The sequence below is a fragment of the Oncorhynchus clarkii genome, chromosome 3 (assembly GCF_045791955.1).
Source record: "Oncorhynchus clarkii lewisi isolate Uvic-CL-2024 chromosome 3, UVic_Ocla_1.0, whole genome shotgun sequence".
Lineage (NCBI taxonomy): Eukaryota > Metazoa > Chordata > Actinopteri > Salmoniformes > Salmonidae > Oncorhynchus > Oncorhynchus clarkii.
In genome coordinates, this window is record NC_092149.1 from 4,466,906 (window position 1) to 4,486,760 (window position 19,855).

Genomic DNA, 19,855 nt, shown 5'->3' on the forward strand with positions numbered 1-19,855 from the left:
AGAGAGAGAGCTTATCAACTGAAGAGAGAGAGAGCGAGCTTATCAACTGAAGAGAGATAGAGAGCTTATCAACTGAAGAGAGAGAGAGGAGAGAGCTTATCAACTGAAGAGAGAGAGAGAGCTTATCAACTGAAGAGAGAGAGCTTATCAACTGAAGAGAGATAGCTTATCAACTGAAGAGTGAGAGCTTATCACCTGAAAAGAAAGAGAGCTTATCAACTGAAGAGAGAGAGCTTATCAACTGAAGAGTGAGAGCTTATCACCTGAAAAGAAAGAGAGCTTATCAACTGAAGAGAGAGAGAGAGACCTTATCAACTGAAGAGAGAGAGAGCTTATCAACTGAGAGAGAGAGAGAGAGAGAGCTTATCAACTGAAGAGAGAGAGCGAGACAGAGAAGAGAGAGAGCTTATCAACTGAAGAGAGAGTGAGAGAGACAGAGAAGAGAGAGAGAGAGAGCTTATCAACTGAAGAGAGAGAGAGCTTATCAACTAAAGAGAGAGAGAGAGAGAGAGAGAGAGAGCTTATCAACTGAAGAGAGAGAGAGAGAAAGCTTATCAACTGAAGAGAGAGAGGGAGCTTATCAACTGAAGGGAGAGAGTTTATCAACTGAAGAGAGAGAGTTTATCAACTGAAGAGAGAGAGAGAGAGCTTATCAACTGAAGAGAGAGAGAGAGCTTATCAACTGAAGAGAGAGAGAGAGATTATCAACTGAAGAGAGAGAGAGAGAGAGAGAGAGAGAGAGAGAGAGAGAGAGAGAGAGATTATCAACTGAAGAGAGAGAGAGAGCTTATCAACTGAAGAGAGAGAGAGAGAGAGAAAGAGAGAGAGAGAGAGAGCGAGAGAGAGAGAGAGAGAGAGAGAGAGAGAGATTATCAACTGAAGGCAGGAATATTCTAATTACTTCCATTTATTGGCCCAGTGAATCAGTTGGATATTTGTAATTGGGTAATATTGATATCTGTCTCATCTCTTCCCAAAGAGAAATGACACCCTATTCAGTGCACTAGTTTACTACCAGGGCCCATAGAATGTAAATGTAAAAATGTCTCTTCTCTCCCTTGCCAGACCACGGCTGCAGGCTCAGAGGAAGTTTGCCCAGTCTCAGCCCAGCTCCCCCAGTGCCACACCGATCAAGCTGTCTGAGACCCTCTTGCCCCCCAGCCCCACCTCTCCCCTCAGCGACCTCACCAGACGCAAGCCCAAGACCGAGGACTTCCTCACCTTCCTCTGTTTACGAGGTGAGTGGCCTGCAACCTTTAGTTTTTATGGAACTTTGATTTATCCAGGAAGTTCCGTAGAGGTCAGAATAGCTCTTTTACAAGGGAGACCTACCACAATATAAAGGGCTTCTGTGTCACGGCTCAGACTAAGACCCAGATACAGACACAGGAGGCAGATAGTACGAGTCTCAGAGTTTATTATAGAACAAGGGGCAGAGGAAAGGTAAGTCAAGACAGGCAAAGAGTCCTAATCCAAATCAGAGTCAGACAGGTACAGGACAACAGGCATGATCAGGGTCATGATAGGCAGACATGTCAGAACTGGGAAGACTAGGAGAAACAAAAAACTAGAGCACAGGAAAACACAGGGAACACGCTGGTAGGACTTGACAGGACAAGACGAACTGGCAACAGACAAACAGAAAACGCAGCAATAAATACACAGGAGATAATGGAGACCTCCTCGGAGACACCTGGTAGGGGGTGGAGACCTCCTCGGAGACACCTGGTAGGGGGTGGAGACCTCCTCGGAGACACCTGGTAGGGGGTGGAGACCTCCTCGGAGACACCTGGTAGGGGGTGGAGACCTCCTCGGAGACACCTGGTAGGGGGTGGAGACCTCCTCGGAGACACCTGGTAGGGGGTGGAGACCTCCTCGGAGACACCTGGTAGGGGGTGGAGACCTTCTCGGAGACACCTGGTAGGGGGTGGAGACCTCCTCGGAGACACCTGGTAGGGGGTGGAGACCTCCTCGGAGACACCTGGTAGGGGGTGGAGACAAGCACAAGACAGGTGAAAAACAGATCAAGGTGTGACATTCTGTGCACTTTTATGTCCAATCCCATTTTACACAAATGAACACATTTGGATTGCAAAGTTCAGTTATGTGTTGAAGTGCTGTGTGTGTGTGTGTGTGTGTGTGTGTGTGTGTGTGTGTGTGTGTGTTCCCTCATGTACTACTGTGAAGTGGATTGTACACGTGTTCAACAGTTTTAGTCGTGGGCTGACTTGGCAACCTGTCGCGTAAGCTTATTGGTCGAATGCGGAACACGAGCTCACGAGGAAGTAATGCTTCAATGTCATAGGCTAATGCAGTAAGTAGTGCGCTATGTATGGAATAGGGTGCCACTAGGGACACAGTTCTGGTTTTATGATGGTGTTCCCTTTAAGTGGCCTGTAACTGTGCTAAGTATTTAGAGTGTCTGGTCTGGCTCCAGTCCCAGGGTGGATCTGAATTACAGTCCATTATACTGTGGGTTGGCTTCCTCCTAACCTCAACCTCAACCTCAAACACAAATCTCTTTTCCCACTGAAAAAGTTAGTGACAGCTTCAGGTTCCAGACAGCCTTGAATATGTCTCAGTGGCTTATCCTATTCATCTAGTGATGAAGGGGTTGGAATAGCCAGTCAAACCAGACAAACACTGAAACTTACGTACCAAATCAGAGAATACATTCATGCTGATCTGTGTCTCTATCTCTGTAACTTGTCAGTATAGCAGTGGTGTCAATGGAACAGTATAGTAGTGGTGTCAATGGAACAGTATAGTAGTGGTGTCAATGGAACAGTATAGTAGTGGAGTGTCAATGGAACAGTATAGCAGTGGTGTCAATGGAACAGTATAGTAGTGGTGTCAATGGAACAGTATAGTAGTGGTGTCAATGGAACAGTATAGTAGTGGTGTCAATAGAACAGTATAGCAGTGGAGTGTCAATGGAACAGTATAGTAGTGGTGTCAATGGAACAGTATAGTAGTGGTGTCAATGGAACAGTATAGTAGTGGTGTCAATGGAACAGTATAGTAGTGGTGTCAATGGAACAGTATAGTAGTGGTGTCAATGGAACAGTATAGTAGTGGTGTCAATGGAACAGTATAGTAGTGGAGTGTCAATGGAACAGTATAGTAGTGGAGTGTGGAGTATAGTAGTGGAGTGTCAATGGAACAGTATAGTAGTGGAGTGTCAATGGAACAGTATAGTAGTGGAGTGTCAATGGAACAGTATAGTAGTGGTGTCAATGGAACAGTATAGTAGTGGTGTCAATGGAACAGTATAGTAGTGGAGTGTCAATGGAACAGTATAGTAGTGGTGTCAATGGAACAGTATAGTAGTGGAGTGTCAATGGAACAGTATAGTAGTGGAGTGTCAATGGAACAGTATAGTAGTGGAGTGTCAATGGAACAGTATAGTAGTGGAGTGTCAATGGAACAGTATAGTAGTGGAGTGTCAATGGAACAGTATAGTAGTGGTGTCAATGGAACAGTATAGTAGTGGTGTCAATGGAACAGTATAGTAGTGGAGTGTCAATGGAACAGTATAGTAGTGGTGTCAATGGAACAGTATAGTAGTGGAGTGTCAATGGAACAGTATAGTAGTGGAGTGTCAATGGAACAGTATAGTAGTGGAGTGTCAATGGAACAGTATAGTAGTGGAGTGTCAATGGAACAGTATAGTAGTGGTGTCAATGGAACAGTATAGTAGTGGAGTGTCAATGGAACAGTATAGTAGTGGAGTGTCAATGGAACAGTATAGTAGTGGAGTGTCAATGGAACAGTATAGTAGTGGAGTGTCAATGGAACAGTATAGTAGTGGTGTCAATGGAACAGTATAGTAGTGGTGTCAATGGAACAGTATAGTAGTGGTGTCAATGGAACAGTATAGTAGTGGAGTGTCAATGGAACAGTATAGTAGTGGAGTGTCAATGGAACAGTATAGTAGTGGTGTCAATAGAACAGTATAGCAGTGGAGTGTCAATGGAACAGTATAGTAGTGGAGTGTCAATGGAACAGTATAGTAGTGGAGTGTCAATGGAACAGTATAGTAGTGGAGTGTCAATGGAACAGTATAGTAGTGGTGTCAATAGAACAGTATAGTAGTGGAGTGTCAATGGAACAGTATAGTAGTGGAGTGTCAATGGAACAGTATAGTAGTGGAGTGTCAATGGAATAGTATAGCAGTGGAGTGTCAATGGAACAGTATAGTAGTGGAGTGTCAATGGAACAGTATAGCAGTGGAGTGTCAATGGAACAGTATAGTAGTGGAGTATCAATGGAACAGTATAGCAGTGGAGTGTCAATGGAACAGTATAGTAGTGGAGTGTCAATGGAACAGTATAGTAGTGGTGTCAATGGAACAGTATAGAAGTGGAGTGTCAATGGAACAGTATCGCAGTGGAGTGTCAATGGAACAGTAGAGTAGTGGAGTGTCAATGGAACAGTATAGTAGTGGTGTCCATGGAACAGTATAGTAGTGGTGTCAATGGAACAGTATAGTAGTGGAGTGTCAATGGAACAGTATAGTAGTGGTGTCAATGGAACAGTATAGCAGTGGTGTCAATGGAACAGTATAGCAGTGGTGTCAATGGAACAGTATAGTAGTGGTGTCAATGGAACAGTATAGCAGTGGTGTCCATGGAACAGTATAGTAGTGGTGTCAATGGAACAGTATAGTAGTGGAGTGTCAATGGAACAGTATAGTAGTGATGTCCATGGAACAGTATAGTAGTGGTGTCAATGGAACAGTATAGTAGTGGTGTCAATGGAACAGTATAGTAGTGGTGTCAATGGAACAGTATAGCAGTGGTGTCCATGGAACAGTATAGTAGTGGTGTCAATGGAACAGTATAGTAGTGGAGTGTCAATGGAACAGTATAGTAGTGGTGTCCATGGAACAGTATAGTAGTGGTGTCAATGGAACAGTATAGTAGTGGTGTCCATGGAACAGTATAGTAGTGGTGTCAATGGAACAGTATAGTAGTGGTGTCAATGGAACAGTATAGTAGTGGAGTGTCAATGGAACAGTATAGTAGTGGAGTGTCAATGGAACAGTATAGTAGTGGTGTCAATGGAACAGTATAGCAGTGGTGTCAATAGAACAGTATAGTAGTGGTGTCAATGGAACAGTATAGCAGTGGAGTGTCAATGGAACAGTATAGTAGTGGAGTGTCAATGGAACAGTATAGTAGTGGTGTCCATGGAACAGTATAGTAGTGGTGTCAATGGAACAGTATAGTAGTGGTGTCAATGGAACAGTATAGTAGTGGAGTGTCAATGGAACAGTATAGTAGTGGAGTGTCAATGGAACAGTATAGTAGTGGTGTCAATAGAACAGTATAGCAGTGGAGTGTCAATGGAACAATATAGTAGTGTGGTGTCAATGGAACAGTATAGTAGTGGTGTCAATGGAACAGTATAGTAGTGGTGGTGTCAATGGAACAGTATAGTAGTGGAGTGTCAATGGAACAGTATAGTAGTGGAGTGTCAATGGAACAGTATAGTAGTGGAGTGTCAATAGAACAGTATAGTAGTGGAGTGTCAATGGAACAGGATAGTAGTGGAGTGTCAATGGAACAGTATAGTAGTGGTGTCAATGGAACAGTATAGTAGTGGAGTGTCAATGGAACAGTATAGTAGTGGTGTCAATGGAACAGTATAGCAGTGGAGTGTCAATGGAACAGTATAGTAGTGGTGTCAATGGAACAGTATAGTAGGAGTGTCAATGGAACAGTATAGTAGTGGAGTGTCAATGGAACAGTATAGTAGTGGAGTGTCAATGGAACAGTATAGTAGTGGAGTGTCAATGGAACAGTATAGTAGTGGAGTGTCAATGGAACAATATAGTAGTGGTGTCAATAGAACAGTATCGCAGTGGAGTGTCAATGGAACAGTATAGTAGCGGAGTGTCAATGGAACAGTATAGTAGTGGTGTCAATAGTACAGTATAGTAGTGGTGTCAATGGAACAGTATAGTAGTGGAGTGTCAATGGAACAGTATAGTAGTGGAGTGACAATGGAACAGTATAGTAGTGGTGTCAATGGAACAGTATAGTAGTGGTGTCAATGGAACAGTATAGTAGTGGAGTGTCAATGGAACAGTATAGTAGTGGAGTGTCAATGGAACAGTATAGTAGTGGTGTCAATGGAACAGTATAGTAGTGGAGTGTCAATGGAACAGTATAGTAGTGGTGTCAATGGAACAGTATAGTAGTGGTGTCAATGGAACAGTATAGTAGTGGTGTCAATGGAACAGTATAGTAGTGGTGTCAATAGAACAGTATAGTAGTGGAGTGTCAATGGAACAGTATAGTAGTGGAGTGTCAATGGAACAGTATAGTAGTGGAGTGTCAATGGAACAGTATAGTAGTGGTGTCAATAGAACAGTATAGCAGTGGAGTGTCAATGGAACAGTATAGTAGTGGTGTCAATGGAACAGTATAGCAGTGGAGTGTCAATGGAACAGTATAGTAGTGGTGTCAATGGAACAACAGCAGCAGCACTAGCTGTTGGTTGCGTCCCAAATTGCACCTTATTCCCTAAATATTACTTCTGACTAGTGCACTATATAGGGAATAGGGTGCCATTTGGGATGTAGTCGTTGTGTTTTAAAGCAGTGCTTTCCAACCGACCAACTGATCTTTCACACAGACATGACTTCATATGCTCATTGGATATCAGTCTAAAAGTCTAGCTGGGAAAAGTAGTCAATTATTTCCAACACGATGAAAGCTCCTTTATTTACATCTATTTAACTTGGAAAGCTGCATAAAATCCAAGAACAAGCATTTAAATGTTGAGCGTGTCAAGTCAGAATATGAATTAATCTCCATTTGATAGATGTTCAATCGAATACAGTCAGTCAAATGCATAGGCTGCATGTACAGTATTGTGTAGTGATTTTCACTAAGTAATCTACCAAATAACACTGAACATAATCCAGTATTGTGCAGTGATTTTCACTAAGTCATCTACCAAATAACACTGAACATAATCCAGGCCTGAGGTATTGTGATGTGTACAAACTGACTGTAGGAGAACATAAATGACAGTAGAATCCTGAAGACACCAGAACTCTGTATTCTCTGTATTTTTTAAATTGAACCTTTATTGAACCTTTATTGAACCTTTATTTAACCTTTATTTAACCTTTATTTAACCTTTTATTGAACCTTTATTTAACTAGGCAAGTCAGTTAAGAACAAATTATTATTTACAATGACGGCCTACCCCGGCCAAACCCGGACGATGCTGTGCGCCACCCTGTGGGACTCCCCGTCACAGGCCGGATGTGTCACGGTCGTTGAAATGAGTGGACCAAGATGCAGCGTGGTATGTTTCCATCCTTTTATTTAGAAGAGAAACTTAAAGCACAAAAAACAATCAAGCGAATAAACTAAACGTGAAGCTACATGCCGTGCAGAAAGCAACTACACACAAACATAGTCAAGATCCCACAAATACAATGGGGGAAATGGCTACCTAAATATGATCCCCAACCAGAGACAACGATTAACAGCTGCCTCTGATTGGGGATCGTAGCAGGCCAACATAGATATACAATTCCCCTAGATAACCCACCCTAAATCACACCCCGACCCAACCAACATAGATAATAAACAGCTCTCTATGGTCAGGGCGTGACAGGATGTAGGAAATATATATGATTTATCCCCCAGTGTACTCTACTTTCACATCATTGTTGTGAGGAAGAAAATAATCCATGTCTCTTTATTTATTGACCTATTATACTAGCTGTCATGAACAACAGAGAGCTATGGCATCCTGTCATCCTGCGCATTGCGCCACCATGAGCAAATAAGCAAATCTCTCTTGTGCAGAAAGAGCATCTTCACACTTGTATAGTCACAGTACACTGTGTAACAAACCCTGCTGTGTATTCATGGAGACAGCAGGCCTGTTATCAGATCTCTAGGCAGCCAGGAAACAGCAGGCCTGTTAGAGGAGCTCTCCTGAGACAGACTGACAAACAGACTGCTGCTGTAAACAAATCAGCCTTTCTCTTCAGCCTGTCTCCCGCTGAGCCCTGGTGAATTAGTGTACCTGACTGACTGACTGGCTGGCTGTCTGGCTGACCATGCGGACTGGTGAACTGAATGGCTGACTGGGAGACAGACTGGCTGGCTGACTGGGAGACAGACTGGCTGGCTGACTGGGAGACAGACTGGCTGAATGGCTGACTGGCTAGCTGACTGGGAGACAGACTGGCTGGCTGACTGGGAGACAGACTGGCTGAATGGCTGACTGGCTAGCTGACTGGGAGACAGACTGGCTGAATGGCTGACTGGCTGGCTGACTGGGAGACAGACTGGCTGGCTGACTGGCTGGCGGACTGAATGGCTAGCTGGCTGGCTGGCTGACTGACTGATTGACAAACCCGTTATGTTATAGACCCCTGCTGGGTTGTTAAGCCTCTGTTGACAAGAAAACCAAAGCTCTTCCACAGAGCAGTTAAGGACAAGACATACTATAACGAATGACAGCTCTGCACTGCACATCACCTGCTGGGTGTCGACAAACGGCGGTGATTCAACATGTACAATCATCAGGAAATGAACAGAAAATGACTAAAGACCCCTTACCTAGGTCACATTTTCCATTCTGCCCTTTTGGTCCATCTGAATCTAACACTAGTTTACTCTACATTTAACTTCAAGACACTCCTCAGGGCACCACCAAGGTTAGTTACATCTAGCACAACACTATTGTAGACAAGGTACATGTAACACACCAGGAAGTGAATGAATGAGTCCTGCTGTACTTTACCGTTGGTAAATAATGTGTCTTTATTTGCATTTATTGGAGTAATAATGTGTTTCCTGTAACACTATATCCTCATTTATTATAGAGGAAAAGGGAAGAAAACCACCAGCTTTATTAGCAGCTGTTTCTATCCTTGCCTCTATTTTAACTAAATATTTTCCATAGTGGCATCCCAAATGGCACCCTATTCCCTATGTGGTGCACTACTCTTGACCAGAGTCCTATGGGCACCCTATTCCCTATGTAGTGAACTACTGTTGACCAGAGTCCTATGGGGACCCTATTCCCTATGTAGTGAACTACTGTTGACCAGAGTCCTATGGGGACCCTATTCCCTATGTAGTGAACTACTGTTGACCAGAGTCCTATGGGGACCCTATTCCCTATGTAGTGCACTACTGTTGACCAGAGTCCTATGGGGACCCTATTCCCTATGTGGTGCACTACTCTTGACCAGAGTCCTATGGGCACCCTATTCCCTATGTAGTGCACTACTGTTGACCAGAGTCCTATGGGGACCCTATTCCCTATGTAGTGCACTACTTTTCACCAGAGCCTTATGGGTCCTGTTCAAAAGTAGTGCACTACAAAGGACGTGCCCCATTTGGGACGTAGACAGAGTAAGCCTATAGCCTAAAGGCCTGTAGAATATATTAGCCTTTCCTATGGCAAGGAGACGGAAAACCCAGTCAACCGGCTAATAAATCACTTACAGTCAGCGGCCCACACAACGTTACACTACAGTACCAACCAGCTCACAGTACACTACAATACCAACCAGCTCACAGTACACTACAGTACCAACCAGCTCACAGTACACTACACTACCAACCAGCTCACAGTACACTAAAGTACCAACCAGCTCACAGTACACTACAATACCAACCAGCTCACAGTACACTACAGTACCAACCAGCTCACAGTACACTACAGTACCAACCAGTACACTACAGTACCAACCAGCTCACAGTACACTACAGTACCAACCAGCTCACAGTACACTACAGTACCAACCAGCTCACAGTACACTAAAGTACCAACCAGCTCACAGTACACTACAATACCAACCAGCTCACAGTACACTACAGTACCAACCAGCTCACAGTACACTACAGTACCAACCAGCTGACACACACAGTACACTACAGTACCAACCAGCTCACACTCACAGTACACTACAATACCAACCAGCTCACAGTACACTACAATACCAACCAGCTCACAGTACACTACAATACCAACCAGCTCACAGTACACTACAATACCAACCAGATCACAATATACTATAATACCAACCAGCTCACAGTACACTACAATACCAACCATCTCACAGTACACTACACTACCAACCATCTCACAGTACACTACACTACCAACCAGCTCACAGTACACTATAATACCAACCATCTCACAGTACACTACACTACCAACCATCTCACAGTACACTACACTACCAACCAGCTCACAGTACACTACACTACCAACCAGCTCACAGTACACTACAGTACCAACCAGCTCACACTCACAGTATGCTACAATACTAACCAGCTCACACTCACAGTACACTATAATACCAATCAGCTCACACTCACAGTACACTATAATACCAATCAGCTCACACTCACAGTACACTATAATACCAACCAGCTCACAGTACACTACAATACCAACCAGCTCACAGTATACTACAATACCAACCAGCTCACAGTACACTACAATACAAACCAGCTCACAGTCACAGTATACTATAATACCAACCAGCTCACAGTACACTACAATACCAACCAGCTCACAGTATACTACAATACCAACCAGCTCACAGTACACTACAATACCAACCAGCTCACAGTACACTACAGTACCAACCAGCTCACAGTATACTACAATACCAACCAGCTCACAGTACACTACAATACCAACCAGCTCACAGTATACTACAATACCAACCAGTTCACAGTACACTACAATACAAACCAGCTCACAGTCACAGTACACTACAATACCAACCAGCTCACACTCACAGTACACTACAATACCAACCAGCTCACAGTACACTACAATACCAACCAGCTCACAGTACACTACAATACAAACCAGCTCACAGTATACTACAATACCAACCAGCTCACAGTACACTACAATACCAACCAGCTCACACTCACAGTATGCTACAACACCAACCAGCTCACACTCACAGTACACTACAATACCAACCAGCTCACAGTACACTACAATACCAACCAGCTCACAGTACACTACAATACAAACCAGCTCACAGTCACAGTACACTACAATACCAACCAGCTCACACTCACAGTACACTATAATGCCAACCAGCTCACAGTACACTACAATACCAACCAGCTCACAGTATACTACATTTCCAACCAGCTCACACTCACAGTACACTACATTACCAACCAGCTTACAGTACACTACAATACCAACCAGCTCACAGTACACTACAGTACCAACCAGCTCACAGTACACTACAATACCAACCAGCTCACAGTACACTACAATACCAACCAGCTCACAGTACACTACAATACCAACTAGCTCACACTCACAGTCTACTACAATACCAACCATCTCACACTCACAGTACACTACAATACCAACCAGCTCACACTCACAGTACACTACAATACCAACCAGCGCACAGTACACTACAATACCAACCAGCTCACAGTACATTACAATACCAACCAGCTCACAGTCACAGTACACTACAATACCAACCAGCTCACACTCACAGTACACTATAATACCAATCAGCTCACACTCACAGTACACTATAATACCAATCAGCTCACACTCACAGTACACTATAATACCAACCAGCTCACAGTACACTACAATACCAACCAGCTTACAGTACACCACATTACCAACCAGCTCACATACCACCAGGAACAGCAAATACCTGCCCACCTGCTGCTCAGACTAGTCTTATGTCAAGTGTCATACTTCAACATGTAGCATTATGGAAAGCAGTACAAATGCACACTGGCATTAAAGCTCAGCGTTTTTCTCTCCCATGCAACTATATTATCATGATTGCCTTTCTGATCGATTATCTTGGTCTAGCCCATGCAACTATATTATCATGATTGCCTTTCTGATTGATTATCTTGGTCTAGCCCATGCAACTATATTATCATGATTGCCTTTCTGATCGATTATCTTGGTCTAGCCCATGCAACTATATTATCATGATTGCTTTTCTGATCGATTATCTTGGTCTAGCCCATGCAACTCAATGGAATCTTTCCTCAATGCCCGTACACATTCACACCAGCCCCAATGCAAAGCCTAACTGCAATCAATTACTAGCCCACCATGCAACTCTGCATACTATCTCCCCAATGCACGATCACATGGCAGCCCAGGCGGCAGGCATGCAGTGCCATGGACCCGCTGACCTTCAGAGAGGATAAATGGCCATTCATTTGCCCTTGGGCCGAGATGAGGGCTGAGTAGGCTGAACAGGCTCTCCATTGTGAGGAGGGCAGTAGCCTGGGGTCTCCTCTCAGTGAGGATCATCGTCATGGTGGACTAGAGGGAGGTCGGGGGGACGGAGGGAGCTGTCTTCGTCCCAAATGGCACCCTATTCCCTACATAGTGCACTACTTGTGACTAGGGCACGTACAGACTGAAGTGCATACTTTTTGACCAGAGCCATATGGGTCTTGATCAAAAGTAGGGCACTATGTAGAGAATAGGGTGCCATTTGGGATGCTTCCTGTCATTAGCTTCAGCTGATGCCTCCAGGGTTGGTTGGTTAGTGTCATGGCCCAGGGGCTGTTAATACAGGGTGTCCTATAGACATGTGGTGTGTCCAGATGTGTTTTAATGTCACGTGCACAAATACAGTGAAATGCCTTTTTTAACAAACTCTAAACCCAACAATGCAGTAATCAATATCAATGTGGTACTAAAAATAACAAGGTAGAACAAAAACACGGGAGATATAAAAATAAGAAATAAAAAGAACAGGAGAAAGTAAGAAGCTGTAAACAGGATCAGTTCATTACCATATTAACAATGTACAGGGATACTGGAGTGATAGAGGTAGATATGTAGAGGGGTAAACATACTATATACAGGATCAGTTCAGTACCATATTAACAATGTACAGGGATACTGGAGTGATGGAGGTAGATATGTAGAGGGGTAAACATACTATATACAGGGTCAGTTCAGTACCATATTAACAATGTACAGGGATACTGGAGTGATAGAGGTAGATATGTAGAGGGGTAAACATACTATATACAGGGTCAGTTCAGTACCATATTAACAATGTACAGGGACACTGGAGTGATAGAGGTAGATATGTAGAGGGGTAAACATACTATATACAGGGTCAGTTCAGTACCATATTAACAATGTACAGGGATACTGGAGTGATAGAGGTAGATATGTAGAGGGGTAAACATACTATATACAGGGTCAGTTCAGTACCATATTAACAATGTACAGGGATACTGGAGTTATAGAGGTAGATATGTAGAGGGGTAAACATACTATATACAGGGTCAGTTCAGTACCATATTAACAATGTACAGGGACACTGGAGTGATGGAGGTAGATATGTAGAGGAGTAAGGTGACTAGGCATCAGGATATATGACAAACAGAGTAGCAGCAGTGTAAATTATGATTGTATGTGACTGTGTGTGTGTGTAGAGTCAGTATAAATGTGTGTAGAGTCGGTATAAATGTGTGTGTGTGTAGAGTCAGTATAAATGTGTGTAGAGTCAGTATAAATGTGTGTGTGTGTAGAGTCAGTATAAATGTGTGTGTGTGTGTAGAGTCAGTATAAATGTGTGTGTGTGTGTGTAGAGTCAGTATAAATGTGTGTGTGTGTGTAGAGTCAGTATAAATGTGTGTAGAGTCAGTATAAATGTGTGTGTAGAGTCAGTATAAATGTGTGTAGAGTCAGTATAAATGTGTGTAGAGTCAGTATAAATGTGTGTGTGTGTAGAGTCAGTATAAATGTGTGTAGAGTCAGTATAAATGTGTGTGTGTGTAGAGTCAGTATAAATGTGTGTGTGTGTGTAGAGTCAGTATAAATGTGTGTGTGTGTAGAGTCAGTATAAATGTGTGTAGAGTCGGTATAAATGTGTGTAGAGTCAGTATAAATGTGTGTAGAGTCAGTATAAATGTGTGTAGAGTCAGTATAAATGTGTGTAGAGTCAGTATAAATGTGTGTAGAGTCAGTATAAATGTGTGTAGAGTCAGTATAAATGTGTGTAGAGTCAGTATAAATGTGTGTAGAGTCAGTATAAATGTGTGTAGAGTCAGTATAAATGTGTGTAGAGTCAGTATAAATGTGTGTAGAGTCAGTATAAATGTGTGTAGAGTCAGTATAAATGTGTGTAGAGTCAGTATAAATGTGTGTGTGTGTAGAGTCAGTATAAATGTGTGTAGAGTCAGTATAAATGTGTGTAGAGTCAGTATAAATGTGTGTGTGTGTAGAGTCAGTATAAATGTGTGTAGAGTCAGTATAAATGTGTGTGTGTGTAGAGTCCGTATAAAAGTGTGTGTGTGTAGAGTCAGTATAAATGTGTGTAGAGTCAGTATAAATGTGTGTGTGTGTAGAGTCCGTATAAAAGTGTGTGTGTGTAGAGTCAGTATAAATGTGTGTGTGTGTAGAGTCAGTATAAATGTGTGTGTGTAGAGTCAGTATAAATGTGTGTGTGTAGAGTCAGTATAAATGTGTGTGTGTGTAGAGTCAGTATAAATGTGTGTGTGTGTGTAGAGTCAGTATAAATGTGTGTGTGTGTGTGTGTAGAGTCAGTATAAATGTGTGTGTGTGTAGATTCAGTATAAATGTGTGTGTGTGTGTAGAGTCAGTATAAATGTGTGTGTGTGTAGAGTCAGTATAAATGTGTGTGTGTGTGTAGAGTCAGTATAAATGTGTGTGTGTGTGTAGAGTCAGTATAAATGTGTGTGTGTGTGTGTGTAGAGTCAGTATAAATGTGTGTGTGTGTAGATTCAGTATAAATGTGTGTGTGTGTAGAGTCAGTATAAATGTGTGTGTGTGTAGAGTCAGTATAAATGTGTGTGTGTGTAGAGTCAGTATAAATGTGTGTGTGTAGAGTCAGTATAAATGTGTGTGTCACGGATCCCTCCGGAACGTTCATTACGGTTACCTGGCCCCTGTTCCCACTGATTAGTACTTGTATAAGTGTTCCCTTTGGTTTCCATTGGGCTGTTGGGATGTTTGACTACCTGTGCTGTGTGTTTTGGCTTTCGTACCATTGTGCGCAGATGATTACGGGTCTCGTCCTGCGTGTTAATCATTATTTATCTGAGGAACTCCTCGCTCTTTTGTTTTGGGATTCTACCCTGTGTTATTTTTTAAGTGTTTGTTTGGTCTTCGTCCCTGTTCCTTTACTCAGCACGCCGTAATTTGGGTTTAATTTTACTATTACGCATTCCTGCGCCTGTCTCCCGAATAATTTGTGCCAATGTGACAGTGTGTGCATGTTGTGTGTGAGTTGGAGTTTCAGTGTGTGAGAGTGTGCAGAGTCCTGTGAGTGTGCATAGAGACGGTGGAAACATTTTTAATACAAGGATATCGGGTGTGGTCTTTATTCCTCGTGATTACAACTATGAGGAGGGAGGTGGGTAGTATGGATGGAGATGGAGATGAGGAGGGAGGTGGGTAGTATAGATGGAGATGGAGATGAGGAGGGAGGTGGGTAGTATAGATGGAGATGGGGAGGGAGGTGGGTAGTATGGATGGAGATGAGGAGGGAGGTGGGTAGTATGGATGGAGATGGAGATGAGGAGGGAGGTGGGTAGTATGGATGGAGATGAGGAGGGAGGTGGGTAGTATGGATGGAGATGAGGAGGGAGGTGGGTAGTATGGATGGAGATGGAGATGAGGAGGGAGGTGGGTAGTATAGATGGAGATGAGGAGGGAGGTGGGTAGTATGGATGGAGATGAGGAGGGAGGTGGGTAGTATGGATGGAGATGGAGATGAGGAGGGAGGTGGGTAGTATGGATGGAGATGAGGAGGGAGGTGGGTAGTATGGATGGAGATGAGGAGGGAGGTGGGTAGTATAGATGCAGATGAGGAGGGAGGTGGGTAGTATGGATGGAGATGGAGATGAGGAGGGAGGTGGGTAGTATGGATGGAGATGAGGAGGGAGGTGGGTAGTATAGATGGAGATGAGGAGGGAGGTGGGTAGTATGGATGGAGATGAGGAGGGAGGTGGGTAGTATAGATGGAGATGAGGAGGGAGGTGGGTAGTATGGATGGAGATGAGGAGGGAGGTGGGTAGTATAGATGCAGATGAGGAGGGAGGTGGGTAGTATAGATGGAGATGAGGAGGGAGGTGGGTAGTATAGATGGAGATGAGGAGGGAGGTGGGTAGTATAGATGGAGATGAGGAGGGAGATGGGTAGTATAGATGGAGATGAGGAGGGAGGTGGGTAGTATAGATGGAGATGAGGAGGGAGGTGGGTAGTATAGATGGAGATGAGGAGGGAGGTGGGTAGTATGGATGGAGATGAGGAGGGAGGTGGGTAGTATAGATGGAGATGAGGAGGGGGGTGGGTAGTATAGATGGAGATGAGGAGGGAGGTGGGTAGTATGGATGGAGATGAGGAGGGAGGTGGGTAGTATAGATGGAGATGAGGAGGGAGGTGGGTAGTATAGATGGAGATGAGGAGGGAGGTGGGTAGTATAGATGGAGATGAGGAGGGAGGTGGGTAGTATAGATGGAGATGAGGAGGGAGGTGGGTAGTATAGATGGAGATGAGGAGGGAGGTGGGTAGTATGGATGGAGATGGGGAGGGAGGTGGGTAGTATAGATGGAGATGAGGAGGGAGGTGGGTAGTATAGATGGAGATGAGGAGGGAGGTGGGTAGTATAGATGGAGATGAGGAGGGAGGTGGGTAGTATAGATGGAGATGAGGAGGGAGGTGGGTAGTATGGATGGAGATGGGGAGGGAGGTGGGTAGTATAGATGGAGATGAGGAGGGAGGTGGGTAGTATAGATGGAGATGAGGAGGGAGGTGGGTAGTATAGATGGAGATGAGGAGGGAGGTGGGTAGTATAGATGGAGATGAGGAGGGAGGTGGGTAGTATAGATGGAGATGAGGAGGGAGGTGGGTAGTATGGATGGAGATGAGGAGGGAGGTGGGTAGTATAGATGGAGATGAGGAGGGAGGTGGGTAGTATAGATGGAGATGAGGAGGGAGGTGGGTAGTATAGATGGAGATGAGGAGGGAGGTGGGTAGTATAGATGGAGATGAGGAGGGAGGTGGGTAGTATAGATGGAGATGAGGAGGGAGGTGGGTAGTATGGATGGAGATGAGGAGGGAGGTGGGTAGTATAGATGGAGATGAGGAGGGAGGTGGGTAGTATAGATGGAGATGAGGAGGGAGGTGGGTGGTATAGATGGAGATGAGGAGGGAGGTGGGTAGTATAGATGGAGATGAGGAGGGAGGTGTGTAGTATAGATGGAGATGAGGAGGGAGGTGGGTAGTATAGATGGAGATGAGGAGGGAGGTGGGTAGTATAGATCGAGATGAGGAGGGAGGTGGGTAGTATAGATGGAGATGAGGAGGGAGGTGTGTAGTATAGATGGAGATGAGGAGGGAGGTGGGTAGTATAGATGGAGATGAGGAGGGAGGTGGGTAGTATAGATGGAGATGAGGAGGGAGGTGGGTAGTATAGATGGAGATGAGGAGGGAGGTGGGTAGTATAGATGGAGATGAGGAGGGAGGTGGGTAGTATAGATGGAGATGAGGAGGGAGGTGGGTAGTATAGATGGAGATGAGGGAGGTGGGTAGTATGGATGGAGATGAGGAGGGAGGTGGGTAGTATAGATGGAGATGAGGAGGGAGGTGGGTAGTATAGATGGAGATGAGGAGGGAGGTGGGTAGTATAGATGGAGATGAGGAGGGAGGTGGGTAGTATAGATGGAGATGAGGAGGGAGGTGGGTAGTATAGATGGAGATGAGGAGGGAGGTGGGTAGTATAGATGGAGATGAGGAGGGAGGTGGGTAGTATAGATGGAGATGAGTAAAGAACTAAACACACCGTGTCGGTGTGGCCATGTGATCACCTGCTGGGTGTCGACCAACGATGCTGATTCAGCGTGTAGAATTGGAAAATAAACAGAAAATGACAGCTGATTTCCTGGTCAGAGGAAGATTGAAGCACATCTGGCATTTTCCATGCCAACAAGGGCCTCAAACCAAGTCATACTGCAATAAGAGCTCTACATCATTGTGTTGAGTATCTCTACGTCAAAATGTGTTTGAGTTGCAATAAATGAATGTTCTTGTTGCTACGGCTAGTTGCTATGTGCTATGTTCTTGTTGCTATGTGCTATGTTCTTGTTGCTAGTGGTAATATCGGCTCAGTTGTGTGCTGCAGACTCCTTTCTAAAGGCATCTGTTTCCCTCTCTCTGTCCCTCTCTTCCTCCATGCCCATCCCTCTCTCTGTCCCTCTCTTCCTCCATACCTATCCCTCTCTCTGTCCCTCTCTTCCTCCATGCCCATCCCTCTGTCTGTCCCTCTCTTCCTCCATGCCCACCCCTCTCTCTGTCCCTCTCTTCCTCCATGCCCATCCCTCTCTCTGTCCCTCTCTTCCTCCATGCCCATCCCTCTGTCTGTCCCTCTCTTCCTCCATGCCCATCCCTCTCTCTGTCCCTCTCTTCCTCCATGCCCATCCCTCTCTCTGTCCCTCTCTTCCTCCATGCCCATCCCTCTCTCTGTCCCTCTCTTCCTCCATGCCCATCCCTCTGTCTGTGCTCCCCCTCTCTACTCTCCTCCCTCCCATCCTCCCTCTCAGGCTCGGCTGCGTTGCCAGGCAACATGGCGTACTTTGGGAGTGCCCAGGATGATGTGGATCTGGAGGATGAAGATGATGAAGAGGAGGAGTGTGACGACAGGATGTCAGCTCACAGCCACAACTCAACTTCCTGTCCGTCCTCACAGCGGAAAAACAAAACAACGCCGGGGAAGAAGGTCTCCAATGGACATGGTACTACTGATCTACCATGTTGTTTTGGTACTCACTACTGATCTACCATGTTGTTTTGGTACTCACTACTGATCTCCATGTTGTTTTGGTACACACTACTGATCTACCATGTTGTTTTGGTACTCACTACTGATATACCATGTTGTTTTGGTACTCACTACTGATCTCCATGTTGTTTTGGTACTCACTACTGATCTCCATGTTGTTTTGGTACACACTACTGATCTCCATGTTGTTTTGGTACACACTACTGATCTCCATGTTGTTTTGGTACTCACTACTGATCTCCATGTTGTTTTGGTACACACTACTGATCTACCATGTTGTTTTGGTACTCACTACTGATCTCCATGTTGTTTTGATACACACTACTGATATACCATGTTGTTTTGATACACACTACTGATATACCATGTTGTTTTGGTACACACTACTGATATACCATGTTGTTTTGGTACTCACTACTGATATACCATGTTGTTTTGGTACTCACTACTGATCTCCATGTTGTTTTGGTACACACTACTGATCTACCATGTTGTTTTGATACACACTACTGATCTACCATGTTGTTTTGGTACTCACTACTGATCTACCATGTTGTTTTGGTACACACTACTGATATACCATGTTGTTTTGGTACACACTACTGATATACCATGTTGTTTTGGTACTCACTACTGATCTCCATGTTGTTTTGTTCTCCTTCTTGTTCACTCAGTCACTCACTCAGTCATTCACTCACTCACTCACTCACTCACTCACTCAGTCAGTCGTTTGCTCGGTTTGCTCACAATAACTCAGTCAGCCAGTCACATCACTCACTCTTTCCCAGACGTCGTTCTACTCTACCTAGTAACAGAGCCTAGAGGCCCATACTGTATAATTCTCCCTCACCAATCAGAAGAAGCCTAGTGAATTACATCTCTGTCTCCTCTCACACCAAGAGTTGATGGAGAGCATCCCAAATCTATAGTGCACTACTTTTAACCAGGGCCCAGTCCCAAAGTAGTGCACTACATAGGGAATAGGGTGCCATTTAGGAAGCAAACCATGTACTCAATGAT

At 44.4% G+C, this 19,855-nt stretch overlaps 1 protein-coding gene across 5 annotated transcripts in view; it reads left to right on the forward strand.

The window, feature by feature from the left end:
* The window catches only part of LOC139386815 (protein Jumonji-like), a 101,656-nt gene that overhangs the window by 43,727 nt on the left and 38,074 nt on the right, over positions 1 to 19,855 (forward strand). For all 5 annotated transcript variants that reach the window (XM_071132633.1, XM_071132651.1, XM_071132670.1 and 2 more), the window contains exons 4-5: positions 1,066 to 1,238; positions 18,597 to 18,788. In XM_071132633.1, coding sequence (XP_070988734.1) covers positions 1,066 to 1,238; positions 18,597 to 18,788 — 365 coding nt within the window. The remainder of the gene's footprint in view (positions 1 to 1,065; positions 1,239 to 18,596; positions 18,789 to 19,855) is intronic.